The sequence below is a fragment of the Dendropsophus ebraccatus genome, chromosome 8 (genome assembly GCF_027789765.1).
Source record: "Dendropsophus ebraccatus isolate aDenEbr1 chromosome 8, aDenEbr1.pat, whole genome shotgun sequence".
Taxonomy (NCBI): domain Eukaryota; kingdom Metazoa; phylum Chordata; class Amphibia; order Anura; family Hylidae; genus Dendropsophus; species Dendropsophus ebraccatus.
This window is the reverse complement of record NC_091461.1, coordinates 73,198,494-73,225,334: the sequence shown is the minus strand read 5'-3', so window position 1 is coordinate 73,225,334 and position 26,841 is coordinate 73,198,494. Positions and strand designations below refer to the sequence as shown.

The 26,841-nt window shown below is 42.5% G+C and overlaps 1 protein-coding gene and 1 long non-coding RNA gene across 11 annotated transcripts in view; one reads left to right on the top strand and one right to left on the bottom strand.

Annotated features, from left to right (window-relative positions):
* LOC138799457 (uncharacterized) overlaps nucleotides 1–23,210 on the top strand; it is a 26,798-nt gene extending 3,588 nt beyond the window's left edge. Inside the window, exons 2-3 of the long non-coding RNA XR_011364266.1 lie at nucleotides 6,852–7,105; nucleotides 23,039–23,210. This is a non-coding gene — a long non-coding RNA (uncharacterized lncRNA). The remainder of the gene's footprint in view (nucleotides 1–6,851; nucleotides 7,106–23,038) is intronic.
* The window catches only part of LDB3 (LIM domain binding 3), a 136,494-nt gene continuing 130,846 nt past the window's right edge, over nucleotides 21,194–26,841 (bottom strand). For all 10 annotated transcript variants that reach the window (XM_069980645.1, XM_069980648.1, XM_069980650.1 and 7 more), the window contains one exon: nucleotides 21,194–26,841. In XM_069980645.1, the coding sequence (XP_069836746.1) occupies nucleotides 26,752–26,841 (90 nt within the window). In that variant the 3' untranslated portion in view covers nucleotides 21,194–26,751.

Sequence of the window (26,841 nt, the reverse complement as noted above, 5' to 3'; positions counted from 1 at the left end):
GCACAGTAAACGGCGTAAGCGCAAAAAAATCCTAAAGTGCAAAATTGCCCATTTTTGGTCGCATCAAATCCAGAAAAAATGTAATAAAAAGCGATCAAAAACTCGCATATGCGCAATCAAGGTACCGATAGAAAGAACACATCATGGTGCAAAAAATGACACCTCACACAGCCCCATAGACCAAAGGATAAAAGCGCTATAAGCCTGGGAATAGAGCGATTTTAAGGAACATATATTTGTTAACAATGGTTTGAATTTTTTACAGGCCATCAGATACAAGAAAAGTTATACATGTTATATATCGTTGTAATCGTAATGATTTGAGGAACATGCACAACAAGTCAGTTTTACCCCAGGGCGAATGGCGTAATAACAAATACCCCCCAAATAAAAGAAATGCGTTTTTTTTTGTTCAATTTCACCACACATTTAATTTTTTTCTGGTTTCGCAGTGTACTTTATGCACAAAATCAGCCTGTTATTGCAAAGTACAATTAGTGACGCAAAAAATAAAGGCTCATGTGGGTTTCTAGGTGGAAAAATGCAACTGCTATGGCCTTTTAAACACAAGGAGGAAAAAATGAAAACGCAAAAACGAAAATTGTCTTCGTCCTTAATAGGTTAAAAGAAAAACATTTTCACTGAACAACCCCTTTACATTTCTTGTCATAAATCATCACAATTAACATTACATCAAACCTTCACATGGTCTATTAGATGGTCACCCATGAGTGAGGACACTAGCGGGGCTAGTGTTCTACATGTTATTCAGAATAAAAAAAACTATTACTTTTGGGGTGTGGAACCAGTTATCTGCATATCAGTGATTTCTTATGGGAAAACTTGCTTTGCTTTAAAAGTGATTTGGATTACAAGCACGGTCTTGGGAACAAATAAGGCTCATAATCCAAGGCACCACTGTATATTAATAAATCTGTGTCAATATAATACAGGGTCTATTCTCTGCCCACCTTAGGGAAACCACCTCCTGTATGCTACACACACAGGCCCTGCTTATGGCAAATTCTGGATATTGGTGTATGGTCTAAGTTTTAGCTTGGCTTATGTGAAAGAAAAGTACCTGTATATTCACCAATACATAAAGAACTGTGATCAGTAGCAGAACTGAAAGTAAGGAGTCACCAGGACTGTCAGCAGGCCATTCACTAACGTGTTTCTGTATTGTTAGATGTATGGGGATAGCTATAAACTGCAGGATAAGTATAAATTGTCAGGGGATAGGGTGGGTTCACACTACGAAATTCTAAACTCCGTGGAATTCCGTCGGCTGTCCGTGCGCATGGCCGCGCGCCTTTCCGCCGGCTCCATAGACACCATTCTATGGGCCAGCGTATTCCGCTATCCGCCGAAAGAAGTGACATGTCACTTCTTTCAGCGGATAGCGGAATACGCCGGCCCATAGAATGGTGTCTATAGAGCCGGCAGAAAGGCGCGCGGACAGCCGACAGAATTCCGCAGAGTTTATCCGCGAGAATTCCGTAGTGTGAACCCACCCTTACAGAGAGTTCCATCAGCTCTCATTGGTGCAGACTAGAACCTTTAGAATTTCTTTAGATGCCTCTCAGACATATTTTACCATGTTATGTACTTACATTACAAAAACCACTTTTCCATCTGATATCCAGTTCTGAAAGATGCATATGACAGCTTAGAACCAGTGTTAAGGTAGGGACACTTTCAAGGCAATCTGCTCAGTCTTCTGCCCATGAGAGATGTAACCACAAAGCAGATTGTGATGCCATGGAGAAACATAAATTTTATGTTCTAACCCAGTCATGTCAAACTCTGGCCCACGGGCCAAATCTGGCATGTGGTGTCATTATTTTTGGCCCGCCAGGCAATTAGGGGTTTGAATTACATCTGGCCCTCCATTAGATTATAATATGGGTAGTCTGGACAGCCGCTCGGACCGCCCATATTATAATCTTGTAGGCTACAGGCAGTTTTTACTCTGTGGCCTAGGAGTATGTGAGCAGTGTCCCGACGCCTGCAGCGCAGTGACGTCATCACACATGTCCTACGCTGGGTGCTCCCGCGGCCTCTGTTGTCATAGAAAAGAGTCCAAGCTAATGGGACAACCTGTTACCGCTGGACAGCCCCCCGAACCCACCCTACCCCTGGATACAGCAACCATACTTACATGAGAAGAGTGGGCAGCCATATCTCCGCGGTGGGACTGGCATCAGGAGCGGGACTTTTAGGATGGGGTAAGTATGGGGAACTGTATCCAGGGGTAGGGTGGGTTGGGGGGGGGGGGTAGGGCGTCCACAGGTGACAGGTTCCCTTTAACAACTGTTCTAGGGGCTGGCTATGTAGGAGTCTATTAGGAAGGGCTGGCTACTATATAAGAGTCTCATATAGTAACCAGCCCTCCCCAATAGTCTCTTATATAGTAGCCATTCCTCCCCCTAGTCTCTTTTATAGGAGCCAGCCCTCCCCAATAGTCTCATATAGTAGCCAACCCTACCCCATAGTCTGTTGGGGAGGACTGGCTACTATATAAGAGACTATGGGGAGGACTGGCTACTATATAAGAGACTATGGGGAGGACTAGCTACTATATCAGACTACAGGGGAGGGCTGGCTACTATGAGACCACTGGGGAGGGCTGGCTACTATAAAAGAGACTACTAGGGAGGGCTGGCTACTATGTTAGACTACTGAGGAGGACTTGCTACTATAAAAGAGACTATGGGGAGGGCTGGCTTCTATATGAGACTACAGGGGAGGACTGGCTACTATAAAAGAGACCATGGGGGAGCGTGGCTACTATAAAAGAGACCATGGGGGAGGGCTGGCTACTGCATGAGACTATGGGGGAGGGCTAGCTTCTATATGGGACACTTGGGCGCTGGCTACTATTTGGGCACATGGGAGTTGGCTACTACATAGGACAATATTGGGGGGGGGGATTTGGCTATTACATGGGGAGGGGGGGATCTGTGCTGGTCTCTTCCTGGATGCTGGATGACTGTATATGAGCAGCAGTGTAATATGAAGATATCCTGTGTAAAATAGAGAAGGAGGAGAAGCCATAATTAGTGTAGCAGTAACCTCTGTCCTCAATGTGCTGTTTGTGTGTTTGTGTGTGCCATGGCTGCAGCAGGCTGTGTGTTTATGTAAGGGAAGCAGAAATTAAAGGGGTACTCTGTGCAACAGTGAAAATCAGGGGGAGGTAGAATCATAAGTCATATTTACCCATCCCTGTGCCCCCGCAGCAGCGTCACTGCTCATGGTCTCCTGCCAGGCTCCTGATCCTATGATGTCATGGCACGACTCAGAAATACCCAGTCAGCCAATCAGTGAAGGAGGCGGGACACAGCTGCAGTCACTGACTGGCTGAGTGGGTGGTTTCTGTGGACGCTGACAGAGGAGCTGATAAATCTGGGCTTATGTCTGACCTCTATATTACAGGGATCTGGCATTGTTAGCAGTTTTGCTTTGTGTATGATGAATATTTAGTTAGAAACATAGAAGATTGTCAGCAGAAAAAAAACACCTGCTTCATCTAGTCTCGTTAAAAGTTCTTCAGGACATGGAGGCTGGAGACTGGCTGCATCCACACAAAGGACAATCTGCTTTATATCTTTACCTTATTCCCTCAGAAGTCACCCCAGGATTATGTAGGACATTACACAGAAGCTGCAGAGCCAGATCTACTTTACACCAGTCTGACTGGTCATTTATGTAAGATTTGAGAGTCGAGAGTCAGACTCGGTCCCTGATAAAATTCAGGAGTCAAAGCTGCAGCTTACTAAGGGCCTTATTACACGGGGTGATTATCATTAAAACAAAATCGCTAGATCGTTTGGATTTGAATGATAATCATTACATGTAAGGGTCCATTTACACAAAATTATAAGCCAACGCCAGAAACAGACTATAAACAGGGAACAGGTCATAAAGGAAAGCCTGAGATTTCTCCTCATTTCAAATCCATTACTGGCTTTGGCTTCAAATCTTTGGCAGATAATCTGTCAGATAATCTTTGTAAATAAACCCTTATAGCAGGCAACGATAAAACGACCAACGAGAAATAGTTGATCATTTGGTAGAATCTAGACCTATTTTTATCATTAATCGCTCACAAAATCGTTCGATGTAATAACAGGTCGTTTGCTCGATCCCTAGTCTATCAGGCAGTAAAGGACAAGTGCAAGAATGACCACAAGAAACATTCATCGCCCTGTGTAATCGGGTGAACAATTAAGATCATTCGTCATAACGGTCATTTTAGATCGTTAATCGCTATAAAATCGGCCCGTGTAATACCACCCTAAGGGTCCTAATTTACGTAGCAATTTTTAACGACTAACAATAAACGAATAGAAACGAGATTGTTTATAGTTAACCTGAAATCGTTTACTGTATTACACAGAACGATAGTTGTTGGTTACGATTGTTACTATGTTCGTTACTGCGATTGTTACTATTATTATCGTTTACTCCATCTGATCCTAACAAAACAAAGAACAATGTGCAATTAGAATGAACAATTAGTGAACAAATGCGGAACTTGAACAAATGAATGTGGATTTACGGCGAACGATTAGCAAACGACTAACGATGATTTTAGGTTCACATTAGTGATGAGCGAACATGCTCGTCCAAGCTTGGTACTCGTTCGAATATTAGGTACTCTATGGTACTCGTTACTCGGATGAGTATCTTGCGATACTCAAGACGATGGCGTCTTCCTCTTCCTGCATGTTTGGCGGCTTTTTCTCAGCCAATCATCATGCAGGAGAGTCTTTGGGAGCTCGTAGCATCATGTGGGAACCCTACATGTCGATAGCAGCAATTGGCTGGCCAGATCAGATGACCCTGGCATATGAGAATCTAGGCCGGCGGTGCTCGCATCAGAAAAGGGACAGCAGGTGGTGCATACAGACCCCAAAGAAGTCCTCAGTACTATTATTTTTTGTGGCTTGTGCTGCTGCTGTTGTACATTGTATTGCTGTGATTAGTAGTACAGCTGCATTCACCTCACTGCTCATTGTTCTGTGTAACAGGTGGCATATACCGCCATGCTGTGTCAGGCCAAATTTTTGGGTGGTTCATATGCTTCCTCTGTTTTAATGGTTCCCGGTGTTCTCACTGCCATACTGTTGCCCATAATTTGGCGTAATGGTGCGATTAGGCAGCCTCAGAGGCATCCATGCATGCTGCCCCTGCTGTTTCCTGTCCATTTCCGTGGTGTTCCATTTTCTGAGGTTGACAGGTTTTCACACAACCTTTCCTGGGCCGAGCTTTGGTCCCCTGCATAAATGCTCGAGTTTCCCATTGACAACAAGCACCTGAGTATCGGGAAATATTTGTCTCAAGTAACGAGCATCCGAGCATTTTAGGACTCGCTCATCACTAATTCAGATCTAAATCAACGATCAACAACACTTAAACAATTGTTCAATCATTGCCTTGCACAGAACGAATATCGTTTAAATTCGAACTATATAAAGATTTTTCGTACGATAATTGTCCTGTGTAATAGGGCCCTAACTCCACAGCCCTGATTAAAACAAAACTTTGCAAAAACAGCACCACAACTGTCTTGAGGTCATGCCTGACCCTTCTAACCACTGATATCGGTGAGGAGTTAGTAGTCTCCTATACACTTTATGTTGTTGGTGCCAGTGGGCTTTGTCCGACCTAATTATTCTTTTTGAATCCATAACTGGCTTTGGCTTAGAAAACTGCTACAAAAGCTGCAGCTTTTTCCCCAAACACAGCAGATATGACACTACCCTAAAGGCCCTTTTCCATTGATAGATCTTTGTAAGCCTGCAGCCATAAACGAGCGCAGATCAGCGAGATCGCCTGCAGTGCCTTTACACTACACGATTGAGTGGCCAGACAGCAAGAACAATCCCTATATTGTTTGTGCATCCATTTTAATAGATTGCTATCGGCCACATATCTCCTGCTTACACTGGGAGATGTCCGGCTTGGAAATGATGATTTTTAGGGCTGCTTACAAGATGGGCTCAGCCGACAAGCACCGACAGGCCTTTTCCAAGCTGACGCTTTTACACATTTCTAGCAACGCTCCTTACTGATAAGTGACCCGTGTGAAAGGGCCTTTAATGTTCCTGTGTTAAAGGACCCAAACAGAAACTTATCTGTAGCCGTTGCTTAGGATGGTGTTCTGTTAAGATGAGGGCATCATCACTCTATCTCAGTGACAGTTCTGTAGCATCATGTACTGTATAAGGGACAGATTGTGGCAGCTCAGCTATTGGACCCTCTGGTAACAAGTCTGAGCCAAGACTTTGCCATTTGTGTAATTAATTAGAATGACATGTTTTCTGTGGTTAATTGGAGCGCACTGTAAGGCTATGTTCACACTACGTATGAGACGTATTTAAGTACCGGCTGGATGATCTTTCCTGCACAGTGTTCTGATGCGGGCCGGAACCTCCCACAGCACACTCACTTTGAAGCAAGCGGCCGGAGCCGCTCGCTTCATTGTGTGAACTGACAATTCATTGAATTGCGGCCGCAGAAAACTGACGTGTCAGTTATATGCGGCGCCGCACGGGATCCCAGACGGAGTGTATACGATGTGTATATGCTCCAGCTGGGATCCCATAGAAATGTAGGCAATGTTCCACACTGCATAAAGTACAACCGTTGTTGCCAATGGCAACAACGGCCATACTTTTACGTAGTGTGAACATAGCCTTAATCCTCATAAATTCAAGTAAATATTGATTACTCTCTTAACCCGTCCCAAAATAACCCAAATGACCAGGCCAATTTTCATTTTTGCATTTTCATTTTTTTCTTCTCGCCTTCTAAGAGCTATACTGCTTTTATTTCTCCATCTACAGGACCACACAAGGGCTTGTTCTTTTTCAGGAACAAGTCTACAGGTGCCGCCTCTGGTGCTAACGGGAAAAGTCTTTATAAATCCAACAAAGTAGCAGCCTTCATAGTACATGCAGACAAATGCGAACAGACACTAAAAAGGAAGCAGTAACAGCCTTTTTCTTGCACTCGATGCTTCAACGGGCCGTGGTCACACAATCATACTGCATGGGTCCTGATCGGTAAATGACAAGAGCTGCTTAAAACTACATTCAAGGTAGGTAAAGTACAGATCCCGCTCCTCTTTCTGCCTATAACCACAGACCTGCAGCTACAGACAGAATTAGCCGATTTCTGAAGAGGGCCTAAAGTAGGTGTAGGAGGGGAGCATGGAGGCATTCCAGATTGCAGCACGTCATACTGCTTGAAAATGCCTCTGACTCTGCACTAGAGAATAAAAGCATTTCTCTTCATTCTGGAAGCACAGCTGGATATATGAAAGGTACCTGCTATCTCCATGATCTAACAGCCATCTAACAGTGCCAGCAGTTTACACTCTGAATTGCAGCTGACAGATTCACTTTAATAACTCTAGTTGCTCCACTGTATCAGAATTAAGTGGACAAGCAGACTTCAGTTACTAAAATCACCAGCGGTGCCAACTTCATTTACAAGACTGTACAGGAATCAGGGCATTGTGAGGGAGCATCCCAGTCATCTCCCACCCCCATAGGCTGGTTCAACACAAGCAGCAAATTGGTGATTTACCCACTTGTATAGACTGTAGTATGAAAACACATTCCCCCCATCGCCCGTGTTTTTGCATTGCCCATCGTAAGTGCCAGCTGTATGCTCACCGTTCAATTGCTGCCTCTGAAGCTATTGTGGGGCCAGAGCTTGCCACACATCTGTTAACATGACACAGTGGTGAACTAAAGGGCACTCTCTATTGTATGTGGAGCAGCAGGAAATACAGCTGCCTTCCTTTCTAGCTCAATTAATTGTTTCCTTTCTACATAAAATTGAAAGTATTGGTCACTTTGGGAAGGGAACAGGATTTCCTGCAATACTTCTCATATTTCCTCTGAAAAGTATATTAGCAAATGCTTAAAATGATGAGTGAAGCCAGAAGACAGCACAATGCCTTACTTTCCAATATTATTCAGGTTGGATACTTACCACTCATGAGTAGGATTAACTTTTTTATTTTCTTGTATAGTTTCCATGTCCTTTAGCAAGCTTGTCTGTACATTGTAACATTGTAAGTCCATCCGCTTTAAGGCCCTATTCCATGGGTCGTCATAGAGGAGCAAACGAGCGCTATAAGCGCTCGGTTGCTCCTCGTTTCCCGCTCGCTGCCGCCGCTATTCAATGTGGCTGCAGCAAGTGGGTGAGTGCGGGAGGGGCGGCGGTGAGCTGCGGGGGGGCTGCCCGGATGATCGCTGATCGTCTGGGCAGCCCATAGGATATAGCAGTGTCTGCTGCCGATGCTCATATTCAACGGAGGGACGGCAGCAGATCGCTGCTATATCAGTCGCTTTTTTTTCAACATGTTGAAAAACAAGCGACTGCAACGATCAGCCGACATGAACGATGTCGGCTGATCGTTGCACTCTATTCCTTGGGACGGTTATCGTCCGTAGCGGCCGATATCGGCCGAATATGGCCGATAATCATTCCGTGGAATAGGTCCTTTACTCTTTTATCCTAAAATTTTGTTCCAGGAGAAAGCACAACAAGAAATTACCAACTTCACTAGAATTAGGTAAAAAAATTCAAAGATTTGAATGTGTAAATAAGAATACATTCCTGGATAAGAAATCTAATTCGAGCAATCTAGCATGCATATCTTGTGATTAATATTGTAGTTTAAACAAGGCGTTGGTAACCTCTTAATGGAACAACCATGAAACATCCTATGTGTAAAAGTCTTACTGCTCTACAGATGCCTTATACATATTAGAGTCGGCTAAACCAGAAAATTTTAAAAATACCCAGTCCTTAAGTCTTATGGAAGATAACTTGCTGCCAGAGGTGTCTGAAATCAGGCAGGTATTATCCCTTGTAATAAGGCCAGAGAGCTGAACAAACAAATGTTTGCCCGTTGGCACATCTTCCAGTGTAAAGCCCCTATTACACAGGACGACAAGAGAGAATAAGCGAGTGCCAACCTGTCATGGCAGCGCTTACTTGCTACTCGTTCCCAGTTCGCTGCCGGCACTATTAAGGTGCGTTTACACGTAACGATTATCGTGCGAATTTGCGCGATAACGATCGAATTCGAACGATAATCGTACGTGTAAACGCAGCAAACGACAAACGAGAAATCGTTCATTTTGATCTTTCAACATGTCATCAAGTCGTTGTTCGTTGTTCGCAAAAAATTCACTGATCGTTCCGTGTAAACAGTCGTCGCGCCATAGTCCGGCCGCCCGCCGCACGGCCCCCCGCTCATCCGCAGCCCCCTGCACCGGCTCGATCGCCACCCCTGCCGCCGCTCTGATCGACACCCCCGCCGCCGCCACTCCGATCCCCCCCCCCGCGCGTCGCTCTGATCGGTGGCGATCGGAGCGGGTGGGTGGCGATCGGAGCGACGGCGGCGGGGGGGGGCGAACGGGGCGGCGGGGGTGGCGATCAGAGCGGCGGCGATCGGGGCCGGGCTGCGGGCGCGCAATCGCAAAACGATCGCAAAACGATTTTCCATACGATATATCGTACCGTCTAAACACTGATCGTTATGAAAAGAAAAAACGTTACTCGAACATTGTTAATCGTACGATCGGCCAATTATCGTTTCGTGTAAACGCACCATTACACTCGTCGGCAGTGAGTGGGTAAGAGCCGGGGAAGCGCAGGGAACTGGGGGGTGGGGGGTTGTTGCTGCCCGAGTGATCACTAGATTGTCCAGGAAGCCCATAGAAGATAGCGCCAGTCTGCTGCTGCCGCTCCTATCACACAGAGCAACGGCAGCAGATTGCTGCTATCGTGATCGGTGATTATTCAATGTGTTGAAAGGCAACGATCAGCCGACATCGTGTATGTCAGCTGATCATTGTCTTCTATTACACAAAGCGATTATCGGCCGTAACGGTTGGTATCGTAACAATGGCTGATTATCATCAGCGCTACACAAACAATATAGTGATTGTATGTGTAGCCCTTCCTGGACAATTATCGAGCCGTGTAATAGTCTCTGTAACAAGGCCCTAACTAGGACACCTATTTACAACATGGCTTGGGCCACATACTATGGCATTTAAAGGTGTTTTTATAAGAACCAGCTCCTCTTGCTGGGCAGAAAAAGCTGGTGCATTTTTCTGACCAAGTATGCCCGTATACCTTTTCTAAATAATACTGACTGGATTTGGATAGCCTGTGGATGGAAAGTTGTGCAGGCTATAGTCCAGGGACGGAGAATCTTCATCCCTCCAGCTGTTGCAAAACTACAATTTCCATAATGCCTGGACAGCTAAAGCTTTGGCTCCCAGTATGTGATGGGAATTGTAGGTTTACAGCAGCTGAAAGGCCAAAGATTACCCATCCCTGCTATAGTCCTCTAAACTTCTGAATTTCATACTTCTCCTTGCGCCCCTATATAGTATAGACCCCTCTGTGCAGTCCCCATAGATAGTATAGGCCCCTCTGTGCAGTCCCTGAGCAGATTATGCGCGCAGCCTGGGTAGGTGATGCGCACGGTCCCAGGGGGTCAGGCGGTGGCGGGCTGTGCAGGGCAGGTGATGCGCGCTGTCCTGGGGGCGGGTGGGGGGATACTTCCTGCAGAAGTTCTATGCCTATTTAGCCACTATTCACCACCACTAGTTTACATTGGGATACTGTTTAAATGGCTATTATATTACTATATATTGTGTATATATACACTACCCTTCAAAAGTTTGGGGTCACATTGAAATGTCCTTATTTTTGAAGGAAAAGCACTGTACTTTTCAATGAAGATAACTTTAAACTAGTCCTAACTTTAAACAAATACACTCAATACATTGCTAATGTGGTAAATGACTTTTCTAGCTACAAATGTCTGGTTTTTGGTGCAATATCTACATAGGTGTATAGAGGCCCATTTCCAGCAACTATCACTCCAGTGTTCTAATGGTACAATGTGTTTGCTCATTGGCTCAGAAGGCTAATTGATGATTAGAAAACCCTTGTGCAATCATGTTCACACATCTGAAAACAGTCTAGCTCGTTACAGAAGCTACAAAACTGACCTTCCTTTGAGCAGATTGTGTTTGTGGAGCATCACATTTTTGGGGTCAATTAAACGCTCAAAATGGCCAGAAAAATAGAACTTTCATCTGAAACTCGACAGTCTATTCTTGTTCTTAGAAATGAAGGCTATTCCATGCAAAAAATTGCTAAGAAACTGAAGATTTCATACAACGGTGTGTACTACTCCCTTCAGAGGACAGCACAAACAGGCTCTAACCAGAGTAGAAAGAGAAGTGGGAGGCCGCGTTGCACAACTAAGCAAGAAGATAAGCACATTAGAGTATCTAGTTTGAGAAACAGACGCCTCACAGGTCCCAAACTGGCATCTTCATTAAACAGTACCCGCAAAACACCAGTGTCAACATCTACAGTGAAGAGGCGGCTGTGGGATTTTGGGCTTCAGGGCAGAGTGGCAAAGAAAAAGCCATATCTGAGACTGGCCAATAAAAGAAAAAGATTAAGATGAGCAAAAGAACACAGACATTGGACAGAGGAAGACTGGAAAAAAGTGTTGTGGACGGATGAATCCAAGTTTGAGGTGTTTGGATCACAAAGAAGAACGTTTGTGAGACGCAGAACAAATGAATAGATGCTGGAAGAATGCCTGACGCCTTCTGTTAAGCATGGTGGAGGTAATGTGATGGTCTGGGGTTGCTTTGGCGCTGGTAAGGTGGGAGATTTGTACAGGGTAAAAGGGATTCTGAATAAGGAAGGCTATCACTCAATTTTGCAACGCCATGCCATACCCAGTGGACAGCGCTTGATTGGAGCCAATTTCATCCTACAACAGGACAATGACCCTAAACACACCTCCAAATTGTGCAAGAACTATTTACAGCAGAAGCAGGCAGCTGTTATTCTATCGGTAATGGAGTGGCCAGCGCAGTCACCAGATCTGAACCCCATTGAGCTGTTGTGGGAGCAGCTTGACCGTATGGTACGCCAGAAGTGCCCATCCAACCAATCCAACTTGTGGGAGCTGCTTCTAGAAGCGTGGGGGGCAATTTCTCCAGCTTACCTCAACAGAATAATAGCTAGAATGCCAAAGGACTTCTTTGACAAAAAGCAAAGTTTGATGTAAAAACAATGTTATTTAAAATACAAATCATTATTTCTAACCTTGTCAATGTCTTGACTCTATTTTCTATAAATTTCACAACGTATGGTGGTGAAGAAGTTAGACTTTTCATGGAAAACACAAAATTGTTTGGGTGACCCCAAACTTTTGAACGGTAGTATATATATATATATATTTATATATACATACATATACAGAGGTGCCTTGGATTGCGAGCATAATTCATTCCGGGACTGCGCTTTAAATCCAAATCCATTCTTAACCCAAAGCAAATTTTCCCATAAGAAATCATTCAAATGCAGACAATTGGTTCCACACCTGAATAACATGTAGAACAGATGAATCAAACATTTAGAAACAGCTGAATATGTGATATTATAAGTATAGCAATCAGCATGTGGAGTATAATGTATAGTAACTGCATAAACCTAGAAAAACAGCAGCAGTTTGTAGATACAGGATGGCGATGCAGATCCCCATAATGCAGTAGCTTAGTACAACAGGCTAGAATAGAGAAGCAGGGCTGCTGTCAGAGGTCTGTGTGGTCACATGACAGCAATGGGTGAAAGGGGTTTGTGTTCAGCATAGACCAGGAAGTGAGAATCACAGAGCTGTGCAGGAGGACAGAGACAGAAACTTCATATACAGCAGTGTGTATAGCTGAGTGTGAGTGCAGGCACATTATAGCAGGAATGGAGATGATGGGAAACACAAGGGCTAACAGATCTGCCATGATTTGGAATGTGAGGGACACTTCCTGGGTCAGAGTACAGTGCTGTAGACCACCCTATGTAGACCATGGTTCTCCCCCTCCCACCCAGTACAGAAAGCTCTTAAACCAAAGCAATGCTCTTAAACCAAGTTACAGTTTTGAAAAACTGTGAGCTCTTCTTGCAAAAAGCTCTTAATCTAAGTTACTTTTAAACCAAGGTACCACTGTATATTAATATATATATTATATATACAACCTTACAGCAGAACTACTGTAGTAGTCTACAACTGTGTACTGGTCATGCTGCACATGGTGTGCTGTGGGCATCCTGCAGTGTACCTTGACAGTATACTTTTTTTGATATATATATATATATATATATATATATACCTTTTTGACAGTATCTTGAAGTATACTGATAGCAAAGACCTGAAATGAATTATATGAATGCACATCTTATTTTCTACACAATGTTATCATGCCTTTTGAAATAGGACAAATGGTCATATCACTTATATTTTGCATCTCATTCCTCTAATAGTAATACTTTTTTTTATAATTCAAGAACATTTTCCGCACATTGATAGATTACTGGGTAGAGTGAGACAGTTTTGATTATCTCCCCCAATGTGGAGCCTGACTGTAATACTTTAAAGGGGTTGTCCGGCGATAAAAAATTATTCACAGAATAACACACATTACAAAGTTATACAACTTTGTAACGTATGTTATGTCTGTGAATGGCCCCCTTCCCCGTGTTTCCCCCCACCCACGCTAGACCCGGAAGTGTGGTGCATTATACTCACCGCATCTCGTGTCGTCCACGGTCTCCGATCCTCAGCAGTGACGTCTTCTTCGGGAGGCCGGCGGATCATAACTGTGCTCAGCCAATCGCGGCTGAGCAGCTGATGACGTGGACGTGGACACATAAAGAAACCATATTGGAGAGGAAAATAGGAATCATGATAGTGACAACCCATGCATAACTTGCATCAACTATGCCACTTTGTAAAAAAAAGGACTCGCTACGCCTGAAGAAGAAAAAGGTGGAATTTTGTGGCAAACACTTTCCTGGAGACATATGGTTTGGACCTAAAAGAGGGAGAAACTATCATGTAATTTTATTATTATTTTTTTTAACCAATAATTCCCCTTTTTGCCATGCAAAGCCTGTATGTGTATTCCTGAATACACTATACATTACAAATGATCCTTATAGTGAAAAGGGTTGTGACATCGCGCCCCCTTACCATATGCCTTGTAGAGTAAATGAACATCATTGGGGTAGTTTCCTGCTCAGAATCCTTTCTGAGTCACAAAGGAGACCCTGTCAGTCCATTCCATAGCAAGTGTGGTTTGTGCGGCTTCCCCCGCCAATAATAGATGATGTCTATGGTTAAGGAAACTGGACCTTTCAAACAGCTGATCAATAAGACAACTTCTATATAAAAATTATTATGTAAATTGGATGCTTAATCCCCAGTACAATTTCCAAAAACAAGGGAAACAAATTCCTGCAGCTTGAATAGAAAGGTAAAACCTTTGTGACTGCAATCTTTTTTGAGCCCTGCTAGTTGCATTTCCAGTGAAAAGTCAGCTTTTTTTTACATAAAGTTATCTTTCTTATATTTAATTGCATCTAGATTGGTCAGACAGAACTTTTTTTAATGGAAATCTGAAAAAACAAAAAAAACCCTGTAACCTTCCCCAAAGGCCAAAGGTTCAGTAGTAATTAAAACAAATGGTTTCCTTGGGGACATTACCCTAATTCTGCCCTCCGTCTAAACTGGGCAGTCCTGTTTACACATCAGGGGCTTTATCTAGCACCAATTTACAAGGGGCACAGGTCACTTGTCTGACTCATTGATAGGTAATTAGGTTCTCACATTCTCATCAAGTGTTTAGCATATCATTCATATACCAAACTATCTGGAAAAATCACACTTCACAGCTCACGCTGCATTACTTATCACTGCTTTTTCTACAAATGCAGAATGCAAAGAAAGGTAAACGTGAGTGGCCCACATTTGTATTAACCAATCACAGCTCATCTTTCTTTAGGGGGGGGGGGTATATTTCAAAAGTTTGTGAACAGTAAACTTGCTTCCTTATGATTGCAGAAGTACAACTGACATTTGCCATTAACAGAAATAATAATAATAATAAGAAGAAGAAGAAATAATTAAGATCCTAGCCGGCAACAAAATTATAAACGAAGAACAGGCTATGTCAATAAGAGTTAAAACACATTATTTGCAACTCCTGGAATTGGTTGACTTGCATTAAGCCCCTATTACACTGGGCAACAAAGAGGAGCAAACGAGTGCTGTCAACGCTTGTTTCCTCTTTGTTCTGCCCTCGCTGCTGCAGCATGTAATGGTGGGGAAGTACAGGGTGGGCCATGGGGAGGTGCAGGGTGGCTGCCCGGGTCATCTCTAGATCATCTGGGCAGCCCATAGAAGTTAGCGGCGGTTTGCTGCCGCTGCTTCTATTGCACAGAGTGACGGCAGCAGATCGCTGCTATCGTAGTCATTTATTTTTCAACATGTTGAAATACAAACGTCAGCAATGATCATCCGACATTGTTCATGCCGACAACGTTCATTCTATTACACGAGACGATTACACTGGTCAAAAGCCAAAAAGATTCCGACATGAAAACAGTTAAAAACTAACTAATTTTGGCATGCTGAGATCGAAAATGATGTTAAAATTTTGAAATTGACTCTAATTTTCAAGATATAGACGTACTTTCTATATTTCTCACAGCCTGCGATACAATACTGGGAAAAGTTTGATTCGGCTCTGTATATGATTATATTGTGGGGGTGATTCAGCTCTGTATATGATTATTTTGTGGAGGTGATTCAGTTCTGTATTTTATTATATTGTGGGGGTCATTCGGCTCTGTATATGATTATATTGTGGGGGTGATTCAGTTCTGTATTTGATTATATTGTGGGGGTGATTCGGCTCTGTATATGATTATATTGTGGGGGTGATTCGAATCTGTATATGATTATATTGTGGGGGTGATTCAGCTCTTTGATTATATTGTGGGGGTGATTCAGCTCTGTATTTGATTATACTGTGGGGGTGATTCGGCTCTGTATATGATTATATTGTGGGGGTGATTCGGCTCTGTATATGATTATATTTTGGGGGTGATTCGAATCTGTTTATGATTATATTGTGGGGGTGATTCAGCTCTGTATTTGATTATATTGTGGGGGTGATTCAGCTCTGTATTTGATTATATTGTGGGGGTGATTCGTCTCTGCATATGATTATATTGTGGGGGTGATTCGGCTCTGTATTTGATTATATTGTGGGGGTGATTCGGCTCTGTATTTGATTAAATTTTGGGGGTGATTCGGCTCTGTATATGATTATATTGTGGGGGTGATTCGGCTCTGTATATGATTATATTGTGGGGGTGATTCGGCTCTGTATATGATTATATTGTGGGGGTGATTCAGCTCTGTATATGATTATATTGTGGGGGTGATTCGGCTCTGTATATGATTATATTGTGGGGGTGATTCGGCTCTGTATATGATAATATTGTGGGGGTGATTCAGCTCTATATATGATTATATTGTGGGGGTGATTCGGCTCTGTATATGATTATATTGTGGGGGTGATTCGGCTCTGTATATCATTATATTGTGGGGGTGATTCGGCTCTACCTGTGATTGTACTGTACTAGAGGGATGAAGCAACTATCCATGTCCGTCTGAGATGTTATTCTGCATGGGGGTAAAGCAGCTCTGCACATGATTAGACTGTGGTGGTTACTGGGGGCTTTGGATGGGAAAACAAAATGGTCAACAATGCTCAAGGATTTCCAAATTCACAGTCCACTAGATGCCATACTTGCCAGAGTTCAATAAACATAATTAATTTGTAAAAATTCTTAGATATGCCTGTAAATTGTAGTTGATTTCAGATAGAACTAAGTTTCTTATGAATATATTTCAAAAGTTTATGAACAGTAAACTTGCTTCCTTATGATTGCAAAAGTAATAAATATGTCGGCTATTATACTGTATTCTATACAATTCCCAAAACAGTAACATGAGAACTCTTCAATATCATAGGGTTCATTTACACAGAAAGATTATCTGACAGATTATCTGCCAAAGATTTGAAGCCAAAGCCAGGAATTGATTTAAAAAGAAGAGAAATCGCAGGCTTTTCTTTATGACCTCATCTCTGTTTATAATCTGTTCCAGGCTTTGGCTTCAAATCTTTGGCAGATAATCTGTCAGTTAATCTTTCTGTGTAAATAGACCCAAAGACACTAGAGCCAATTAACATTTTTCCTTGTGATATTTGAATTCAGCACATAAAATTATTAAGAAATGGCTAATTTTATTTCTGAACCAAACAACTTTTGAAAATGTGTTGACCAGTGTTATCGGCCATAACGGTTGATATCGGCCGAATACGGCCGATAATCGTTCCGTGTAATAGGGCCTTCAGATGGGCAGTTAGATTAACACCACTACAGACGTATGGTGAAAATGATTGAACATTGTACCACAACAAAGGTTTAGAGAGCTGGTGAACAAGCTGGTGAACAATCATTTATTGTAATAAATTCTGTTATTGTATCATGTAAAGTATGGAGGATTAGTTTATGGCTATGTTTACACACCGTTGAAAAGGTGGTTGTTTTTATTGGACGGCTGTCATTGTACGAATAGCGCACATTATTATACGAATAATGGCAGTTGTAAAAAAATAACATTTGTTATTTGCCGTTAAATGATGGCCATCCAATAAAAACGGCCATCATTTTGACGGTCATCCAATAAAAACAACCATTATTTTGACGGTCATCGAATAAAAATGGCCATCATTTTGATGGTCATCCAATAAAAACGGCCATCATTTTGACGGTCATCCAATAAAACAGCCACCATTTTGACGGTGTATGAACATAGCCAGGGCCGGACTGGGGAAGAAAAGCAGCCCTGGCACACAAACCCCACCAGCCCACATATAAATCCCAAATATATATATATACACTATAATAATAATACCGGCACATACTGATTAATACCACTGCATAATAATACCACTGCCACTGACTAATACCACCACATACTGACTAATACCACCAAACACTAATACCACCACATACTGACTAACATCACCGCTGCTACTGACTAATACCACCACACACTGACTAATACCACCACACACTAATACCACCACATACTGACTAACATCACCGCTGCTACTGACTAATACCACCACACACTAATACCACCATATACTAACATCACCAGCCCCCCTTATAGAAGGGCCCACTCTCTCTCGCTCACATATAGATGCCCCCCTTTCTCCTCCCCCCCATAGATGCCCCCCTCTCTCCTCCCCCCCTCATAGATGCCCCACCTCTCCCCCCCCCTTATAGATGCCCCCCTCTCTCTCCCCCCTCATAGATGCCCCCCCTTATAGAAGGGCCCCCTCTCTCTCCCCCACATATAGATGCCCCACTCTCTCTCCCCCCTTATAGATGCCCCACTCTCTCTCCCCCCTCATAGATGCCCCCCCTCTCTCCCCCACATATTGATGTCCCCCTTCTCTCTCCCCCTTCATAGATGCCCCCCCTTATAGAAGGGCCCCCTCTCTCTCCCCCACATATAGATATCCCCCTTCTCTCTCCCCCTTCATAGATGCCCCCCCTTATAGAAGGGCCCCCTCTCTCTCCCCCACATATAGATGCCCCCCTCTCCCCCCATCTCTCCCCCCCCCTTATAGATGCCCCCATCTCTCTCCCCCCTTATATATGCCCCCCCCTCTCTCCCCCCTCATAGATGCCTCCCCTCTCTCCCCCACATATTGATGTCCCCCTTCTCTCTCCCCCTTCATAGATGCCCCCCCTTATAGAAGGGCCCCCTCTCTCTCCTCCACATATAGATGGCCCCCTGTCCCCCTTCTCTCTCCCCCTTCATAGATGCCCCCCCCTTATAGAAGGGCCCCCTCTCTCTCCCCCACATATAGATGGCCCCCTCTCTCTTCCCCACATATAGATGGCCCCCTCTCTCTTCCCCACATATAGATGGCCCCCTCTCTCTCCCTCCCCCCCTTACAGATGCCCCTGCGGGATGCATTGGGCGCAGGCAGCGTCTCTGTCACTGCTGCCTGTGCCGGTACATGGAGGGGGAAGAGTGCGGAGGATGGCAGACCTGCAAGGCGGTGAGGGTGACACTACCCCCACTACCGACCGACAGACAGACAGACAGACACACACACCTGACCTAACGCAGACCGCTCCCGCTGCCTGGCCGTAGTAGAGCTCCTGCCGCTGTGGCCCTCTGCGCGCTCGGCCCGCTCCTGCCACAGCAGCCTGCCTGTCACGCTTGGCCCGCTCCTGACGTGCAATGCAATCCTCCAATGCAATCAACGTGGAGGAGGAGCGTGGGGCCGCTGCGGCCGGCTGTGGTGCATGTTCAACGCGTGCGTCACGGCTGGCCAGCCGCAGCGGCCCCACGCTCCTCCTCCACGTTGATTGCATTGGAGGATTGCATTGCACGTCAGGAGCGGGCCGAGCGTGACAGGAAGGCTGCGGTGGCAAAAGCGGGCAGAGGGGAGCGAGCCGCAGCAGCGTTTTTTAAAAATAATGTTTTTGGGTTTTTTTGTAGTCCGGGCGGCCCACGGACTGGTAATCCGGCCAGCCCAGCGGGCATTTGCCCGGCTGGCCAGATTACCAGTCCGGGCCTGAACATAGCCGTAAAGCAGTTTTACCAGCAAAAACCAGACTGGCATAATCTTTTAAATCAAAGTAAATGTAGTCGCATTTAGGGCAACCGCGTCCACCCTTATTGTTACCTAACATCATTTCAGTCAAAAGGATTTCTACATGAACAGTAGATGGGCTATTGGTCCTCAAATATTACAATGATTTATGCAGCATTTTAAAGTCGATGTCCATGTTTACAGTTTAAAGTGTCTGCAAACTCCATCTCCTGCAGACTTTAACAATGGAGAGTGTCACCTGCAGTCAGATGGAAAAAGGCAGCGAGGGGAAATGAAGCGCTTAGATGAGTTCTCAAATCTGCTTTAAAAAACCTGCAGTGTATCTGTCCCACTTCAAACTACTTATTAGTGATGAGCGAATACTGTTTGATCGAATAGATATTCGATCGAATAGTGAGATATTCGAATATTCGATAAATATTCGATAAGCTTTCAAATCCCCCAGCTTCCGGTTTTACCCTCCAAATGGTCAAATAGATGTTTTTTACTAATGAAATACTTGTTCCCATAGACTTTAATGGGATTGAATATTCGATCGAATATTCACGGGATATTCGTACGAATATCGAATATTCGAATATCTCACTATTCGCTCATCACTACTACTTATGATCCAGAGTTACATTCACAACTTCCCGGGCACATTTTGGCATCTCTTGCTGATGTAGTATCTAGAATAAATTTCCTCTGGTTTTAGCATTTTAGAATTTTAGCAGTTACGGTACGGCAGGTACGGTCAATAATCTAATATAGGAAATGTTGATGTCCTCTTTGCATTATAGAAGCAGAAATAATACAGAATTTATGATGCCATGACTGATGCTTGACTCCTTAGGAGGCACATAACATTTGAACAAATGTATCATCTGTGCAATACTTTTTGCGCTTGCACACTTTTCACATGCTATGCAAAGATCTCCAGTCTAAAAGTTATCATTAGGAGCACGGGCCTTAATAAATCTTGCTCAATTGTTCCGCCATTTTTGGGGGGGCTAACCGCTTGGTGAAAAAATACCACACCAAGATCTGACTGGAGTACTGCTGCGCAATTATTTTTGTGCAAATATTTTTGTGCAAAAAAAAAACGTCCAAAGGTGTTGTGTGAACCTAGTTGTTTTTGGCTGTTTGACGTCCATCTTTTTGGACATCCGTCATTTTGAGGCCAAAATGTGGCTGCGTTTTCGACTCAAAATTAATGGACTCACAAGCTGCAGTGGCATTTTAAACATGGAAGGGGAGGGGGGGGGGGCAAAATGGTGCTTGTGCAAACTTTTTTTTTACTACAGAAAACTGGTATAGGTAATATAGTGCAGTGGCAGAGTAACTTTACCATAGGCCCCGAGCTGTTCACCAAGCCTGGGCCCCCCACCACACTGTAACTATGGCAGCACTAGCGTAGTGTTCAAAGTACAGTATAGATAATGTCATGATGCCCCGATTTGTGCAAAATTGCAGTAAAAAAGCAGGAGCTCAGGGCCCGAGCTACTGCCTGAAGTGGACCTATTATATGTATACTGGTATAGTGAATGTACCTTATTGAATTTTTCTTATTAAAATATGGAGACAAGTATTCAGAATGCAACAATAAAAAGCTTTTATTTATTCAGTGTATGCCTACACAGACATTATTGCTACAATCGTGTTTTTACATAACAAAATACATGCATTATACATTCACACATTATTTTTGTAACACTGTAAACTGCAGTTCACATAGAGAATATAAAAGCAAGAGCACTTAGAGGAGTAAAGGCAGTGTTTAGTGAAAAGGCATAGTACATTATTCCAATTGACTGATCTATCTTATGAAGTCTAATGTACTTTGGGCTAGGTGGTATAGGTTGAAAGGACTTAAGATCAAACTTAAAAAAAAAAAAAAGAAAGTGTTATAAAATAGACAAGGTACTTTTTAGGTTGGTGTCATACCCAGCAGCTGACACCAGCCATAAGAGCCCTATTAGATGGCCCAATTCTGAACCGTGCAGCCATTTCCTGGACATCTCCAATTACACAGGGAGATATGTGACCAATGGCTAATCATTTTTTAACAGGTCAGATTTGAGTAATGAGCATTGGCTGATCGCTCAGCCTATTTGGACAATAATCTCCCCATATAATAAAACCCTAAGGCAAATAAGAAAAAGAAGACACTGCAACCAATGTGGGAAGTAAGCCTGAGTTTCTGATGATCTAAATGTTTCCTAATTTATAAAATGTGTGTGGCTACACTGTCTGATCTCAGCAGTACAGTTAGTTATCATTTAACTACTATTACCTTGTATTGATATAATATACATTTGTTTTTAGAATATTGTGAGATTTTTCTATATGCAGATTTATTACTATTTTCCAGTGGCTTCTAAAATATTATTAATGCCTATGAAAAGTATGCATAAATTAACTAAAAAAAAAAAATTAAAGGAGTTATCCCAAAATCTTTCCCCTATCCATAGAGAGGGTCTGACTGCTAGAAGCCAATGGAGGTAACAAGTCTTTAGTATATTTTTCACTTGCTCAACAAAGAGGCAGCAAGTGTAAATTGTGAATGTTTGCCAGACAAAAAAAACCCTTGAGTCAAAGTGTAACTATGTAACTATCATTTGTAAAGTCTTCTGACGTGTCATAGCAACATGTCATAAGTGTGTATCGGTGGGGGTCTGGGTGCTGGGACCCCCGCTGAATCATTCAGCAGTACGAGCTCTGCCCCTTCATCTCTGCTATAACTGCAGTCTACTGAATTATAATGGAGCCTATGGAGCTTCCAGACAAAAGTTCAATAGGCTTCCATTATGGAAACCTATTATGGAAGTGGAGATGAAGAGGCAGAGCGTGTGCTGCTGAGCATTTCGGCCCCTTCATTCTAGCAATCAGCAGGGGTCTCAGCACCTGGACCCCTCCAATACGCACTTATGACATGTCACTATGAGTTTCTACAAATGATAGGTAAACTTTAACATGACTATATAATAAAAAAGCTAATGAACACATTGTGAGTGATCTGCTTTTGCTTTCATGCAGTCAATTGTTTTTCAGCAGTAGTGACCAGTTCTCTAGAGTTAAGTTGAGACCTCAAACATTCATTGCTATAAATAGAGCTAAACTAGAGTAATGCAAAACCTTTTATTCAATTACTTTCCATTGAATTAGTGAGAGTTGAGTCTTGTCTTAAATTAACTCCTTAGCCATCTTTGCCCTGAAGAAGGTAACTATACCTGTTTTTCCATCAGTATGTCCCAGGACAAATATACTCTTATTTGCATAGAAAATATACTGAAACATGAGTGATGGGTAAAGTCCACATCTGCTGAATGGCTTCTAATTATAATAATGTAGTGCCAGATATGGACACCAATATAGAACCATGACAGACACCATTGTATGTCACTGACGTTTTGCTTTGTTTTTGTCTTTTTTACCACTAGTTGTAGAAGACCTGCAGACCATTCCATTCTAACAGAAAACCTGGGTTCCTTTCTTGAGAAAGGGTCCCAGCAGTCAGACCCCTCCATGATCATCACATTCTTCTTTGTTGTTTTCATTGCAAAATGTCTTGTCTAATGTACATCCTGCAATAAACTTGTTCTTGCTGTACACTCTAGCCATGAATTCTGCCTTCTATACACTCTAGCGGGGAATTCAGCCAACTTCATCTCCTTCTCACCTTCTTGATTATTACCCCTTTCATAATTCCAGGCTAAAGAGTCCATTACAACCCTGCTCAGTTAATCAGACTTAAAATGATTTAACTGCATATATGTATATATAGTATATAGTCATAGAGTCATTTTAACTGGACCATGGATTTATAAAGTCACTTGGCTTAAATGGAAAGTAAGCACCTAGAGATGTCCTTTATCGCCTAACTGTATGGCCAATAGGACTTTAGTTTATCAGTGCTAAGGTCTAGTGACTGGTTTGTTGCTATAAGGAATTTTATTATTTACTCCTAAGTGTTCCCATGAAAAGTTGCACTACTCATGACAAAACCACTGCTTTTCACTCCTAAACGTTGAATCTAAAGTAAAAATGTCATTCTTACATATTACCCCAGCTCTAAATATACTAAACCATTCCCACACACACATAAATAAGTCACAAAAAATAATTTATCACAATTTTCAGTTTTCTGACTACATCTGTCCTCTACTCTACAAGGCACTCTCTGTGCTGCTTGTGTTTTTGTATATAGTTATATAACAGTCATCATCATCTTTTTATTCAGTTAAAAATATTTATGTTGTATTAGTATCACAATAAACAGAAAATATTTAACATAAACACAATAGGCTGTCTTGGGAAACCAAGGCAGCCACTTCCAAAGTCTACCTACATCATATATCCTTTGGTCTAAGCTACATGGGTGATTTGTAGCAGCAAGATCAGGCTAAAGAAATTGCCCTTGATGTCTTGAGTTTGGAACTTTGACAATGTGGACAAACAAGGTGCAGTCCAAAAACTAAGCATGGTCAGGTCTGGCCATATCTGTAGTATGTATGACTGTGCTACTACAAAGCACTCATGTACTTTACCTTGTTACTATTCACAGCACTGCACACCCATTCAAAGGAGCCCATCAGGTTGATAATGTAGTCTGATCTGCAGGCACTATGTAATAGAGCAGGAGTAGCTGAGCAGATTATTATACATATATGTAAGAAAGTATATATTGTCAATTATTCATTTAATCCTCTGCCCAGTTTATGTTTAAGAATCCGGTGGGCTGTGCTACTCAGAGATGGGGTGCTATGACTGTATGCAGACCCCTACAGGAAAGGGAAACACTGAGTAGGACCGCCCACTGGACTCCTAAAAACAGAGAGATAAGACATTTAAAACACAAGTGATATTGAATAATTTCCCACAAAACTATATGTATATCAACCTCCCTAGCTCACCATGCTCTGTAATGTACTGCTCACAGACTGGACTGCATTGTCAACGTGACAGGTTCCCTTTAAACCCCAAATGACACTCAAGCCAACTTGTAAATTAAAAGTGAGAAAAGAGTTTTCAGAAAACACAGATTTCTCATATCTGTAAGTAGTAAAAAATCCTACTGTGCTTTCCTCATAACATTAATAGAATACTATATAAATGGTAAGATAATTGCTAAACTATTTGTGCTAGCTATATATTTATATATTAGGGTTTCTAAATACTACCCGGTCTTCCTTCTGAAAAACATTGTATATATTCTATAAATATAGGCCTATAAAAAACCTAATTCTAGTGCCCATTATAAAATTGTCAAATATTTTATATGCAATTTTCATCTGTAGTTTTAGCATAAAATAGGCATATTTAGAGGAGAGGTATCCCAAAAATTAATATGTATATGAGGAGGTCCCCTCCTTGCCCTAAATCGTGTGACCAACATCTGTCCTGGGACAGTAGGGTTTGGGCCTGGGTATCCTTTCCCCTTTCCTTCCATAATTGTAGTATTAACCTGGACTAGTTCTTATGTTCCATGTTTGCCAATAGTGCAGATCCTGGAACACCATAAGCAGATTTATTATGGCTACTGACATTGGGAAAGGCACAACCATAACTTGGACTCATGGCCACACTGGACTTTGGCCCCATGCCTCAGTAGTAACTACATGGGAAGATCTTTCCCTTACACTGAAATAGGACAGATTCTTGCTCCTAGATGTGCAAGCCCATCCTCTGAAACTTGTGCTATGAGCTACTCATCCCGACACACCTGACTTATTCCATTTCAACCATACAATCTTTCATCCAGTCCCTTCATATGTATACCTCCTTTATTTTCATTACTTTAACCTTACCTTTTTTTTTACTTTTAGGAGAGTGCCCAGGTATGTATATTTTTGGAAACTATATGATCCTATACAGGGTATGTACATGTATGATAAACGTTGTATTTCAGGAAGAGAGAAAGGCAGTGAATTGGGCCTTTCAGCTGAACATCATACAAGTATGTATGACCCGATCCTTTTCTCTCTTTGACACCTGTGTAACTCCTGGCCACCTTTAGAGGTACATTATTTTAGTTAGGCCACCAAGGAATGGTTAAAGGATCACATTATATAAGGAATAAAGCAGTAGTAAGCATTGTATTGTGTGGGGCATAACTGCAGTTCTTGTGGAGACATATTATAAATGTACATATGGGTGATGAATCCATAGGCTGTAGAGGTAATAGCACCCTACTAGTTTAGTAATTAGTAGTGTCTATTCTATCCTGGCAATCAGACTGTATATTGGCTAATTCCCTGCTTAGAAAGGTGCTGGGGCCCATGATATAAACAGCAGAGCAGCGCTTCCTTTTTTGGCCAGGATGCACTTCATTTATTTTAAAACCCTATCCACGGCAGCTCTAAAAATACCATACATCTGGTTGCTTGGCACTCTGCTTATTTTCCTGCTAGGACTTTAGCTCTGTCTTCAATCTCCCATCAGTATCATCAGAACAATAATCTCTCCACATACTTGTGCAGGGCTGCTACTTAGTCGAATTCCTTGTGCTTAATAAACTTCTTTGGCGTCAGGACGATTTTCTGCATGTGTACATGTATACAAGGTCCTAGGTTTAGCACATTTTATGTAATCACTGTCACTCATGGACCCCACGACCCTAGCAGGCATCCCACCCAGATGTCATTCTGAGTGTATCCTAAACCTTTAAACCTTTTTCTTAATATCCTTTTTGTCATTACAGTCTAATCTGCGTGATGAGCTTTCCAGAGAAGCATGATGCTTTTTATGAGTCTTGGAGAAGTTCTTGTTTTCTTCAGTGTGTCTACGGATAATGAATAAACCAGCAGGGACCAATACTAAAGTGGGAAGAGGGGCCAAATATCACTCCCACAATGCCTATTAACAGTATAAAAAAAGTTATTTTATCATCATAATTTCAAGGCCTTGGTGCAATTTTGACGTAATGTTGTTGCCTAAAAAAACATCACATACGTGGTTACACACCAGTTTGTTCTCTTCTAAAGTTTGCATAGATTTTTTTTTTTTACATTTCATTTTGTAATTTTGTGTTCTTTACACAAGTGTGTTGTTACAGATCTCAACTGCATTGTGACATGCATTATGTTTTAAAGTATTTGGTGTTATGACATTATTGGGAGCTGTCAGTCCCCAGCATTACTCTATCTTACACTCTTTAGACATTGATAGCATGGGCATGTTTCTTGCACAGAGGTTTGTCCTTCTTGGAGTAGAATGGCTGGCCTTCCAAATTCACATGACAGAC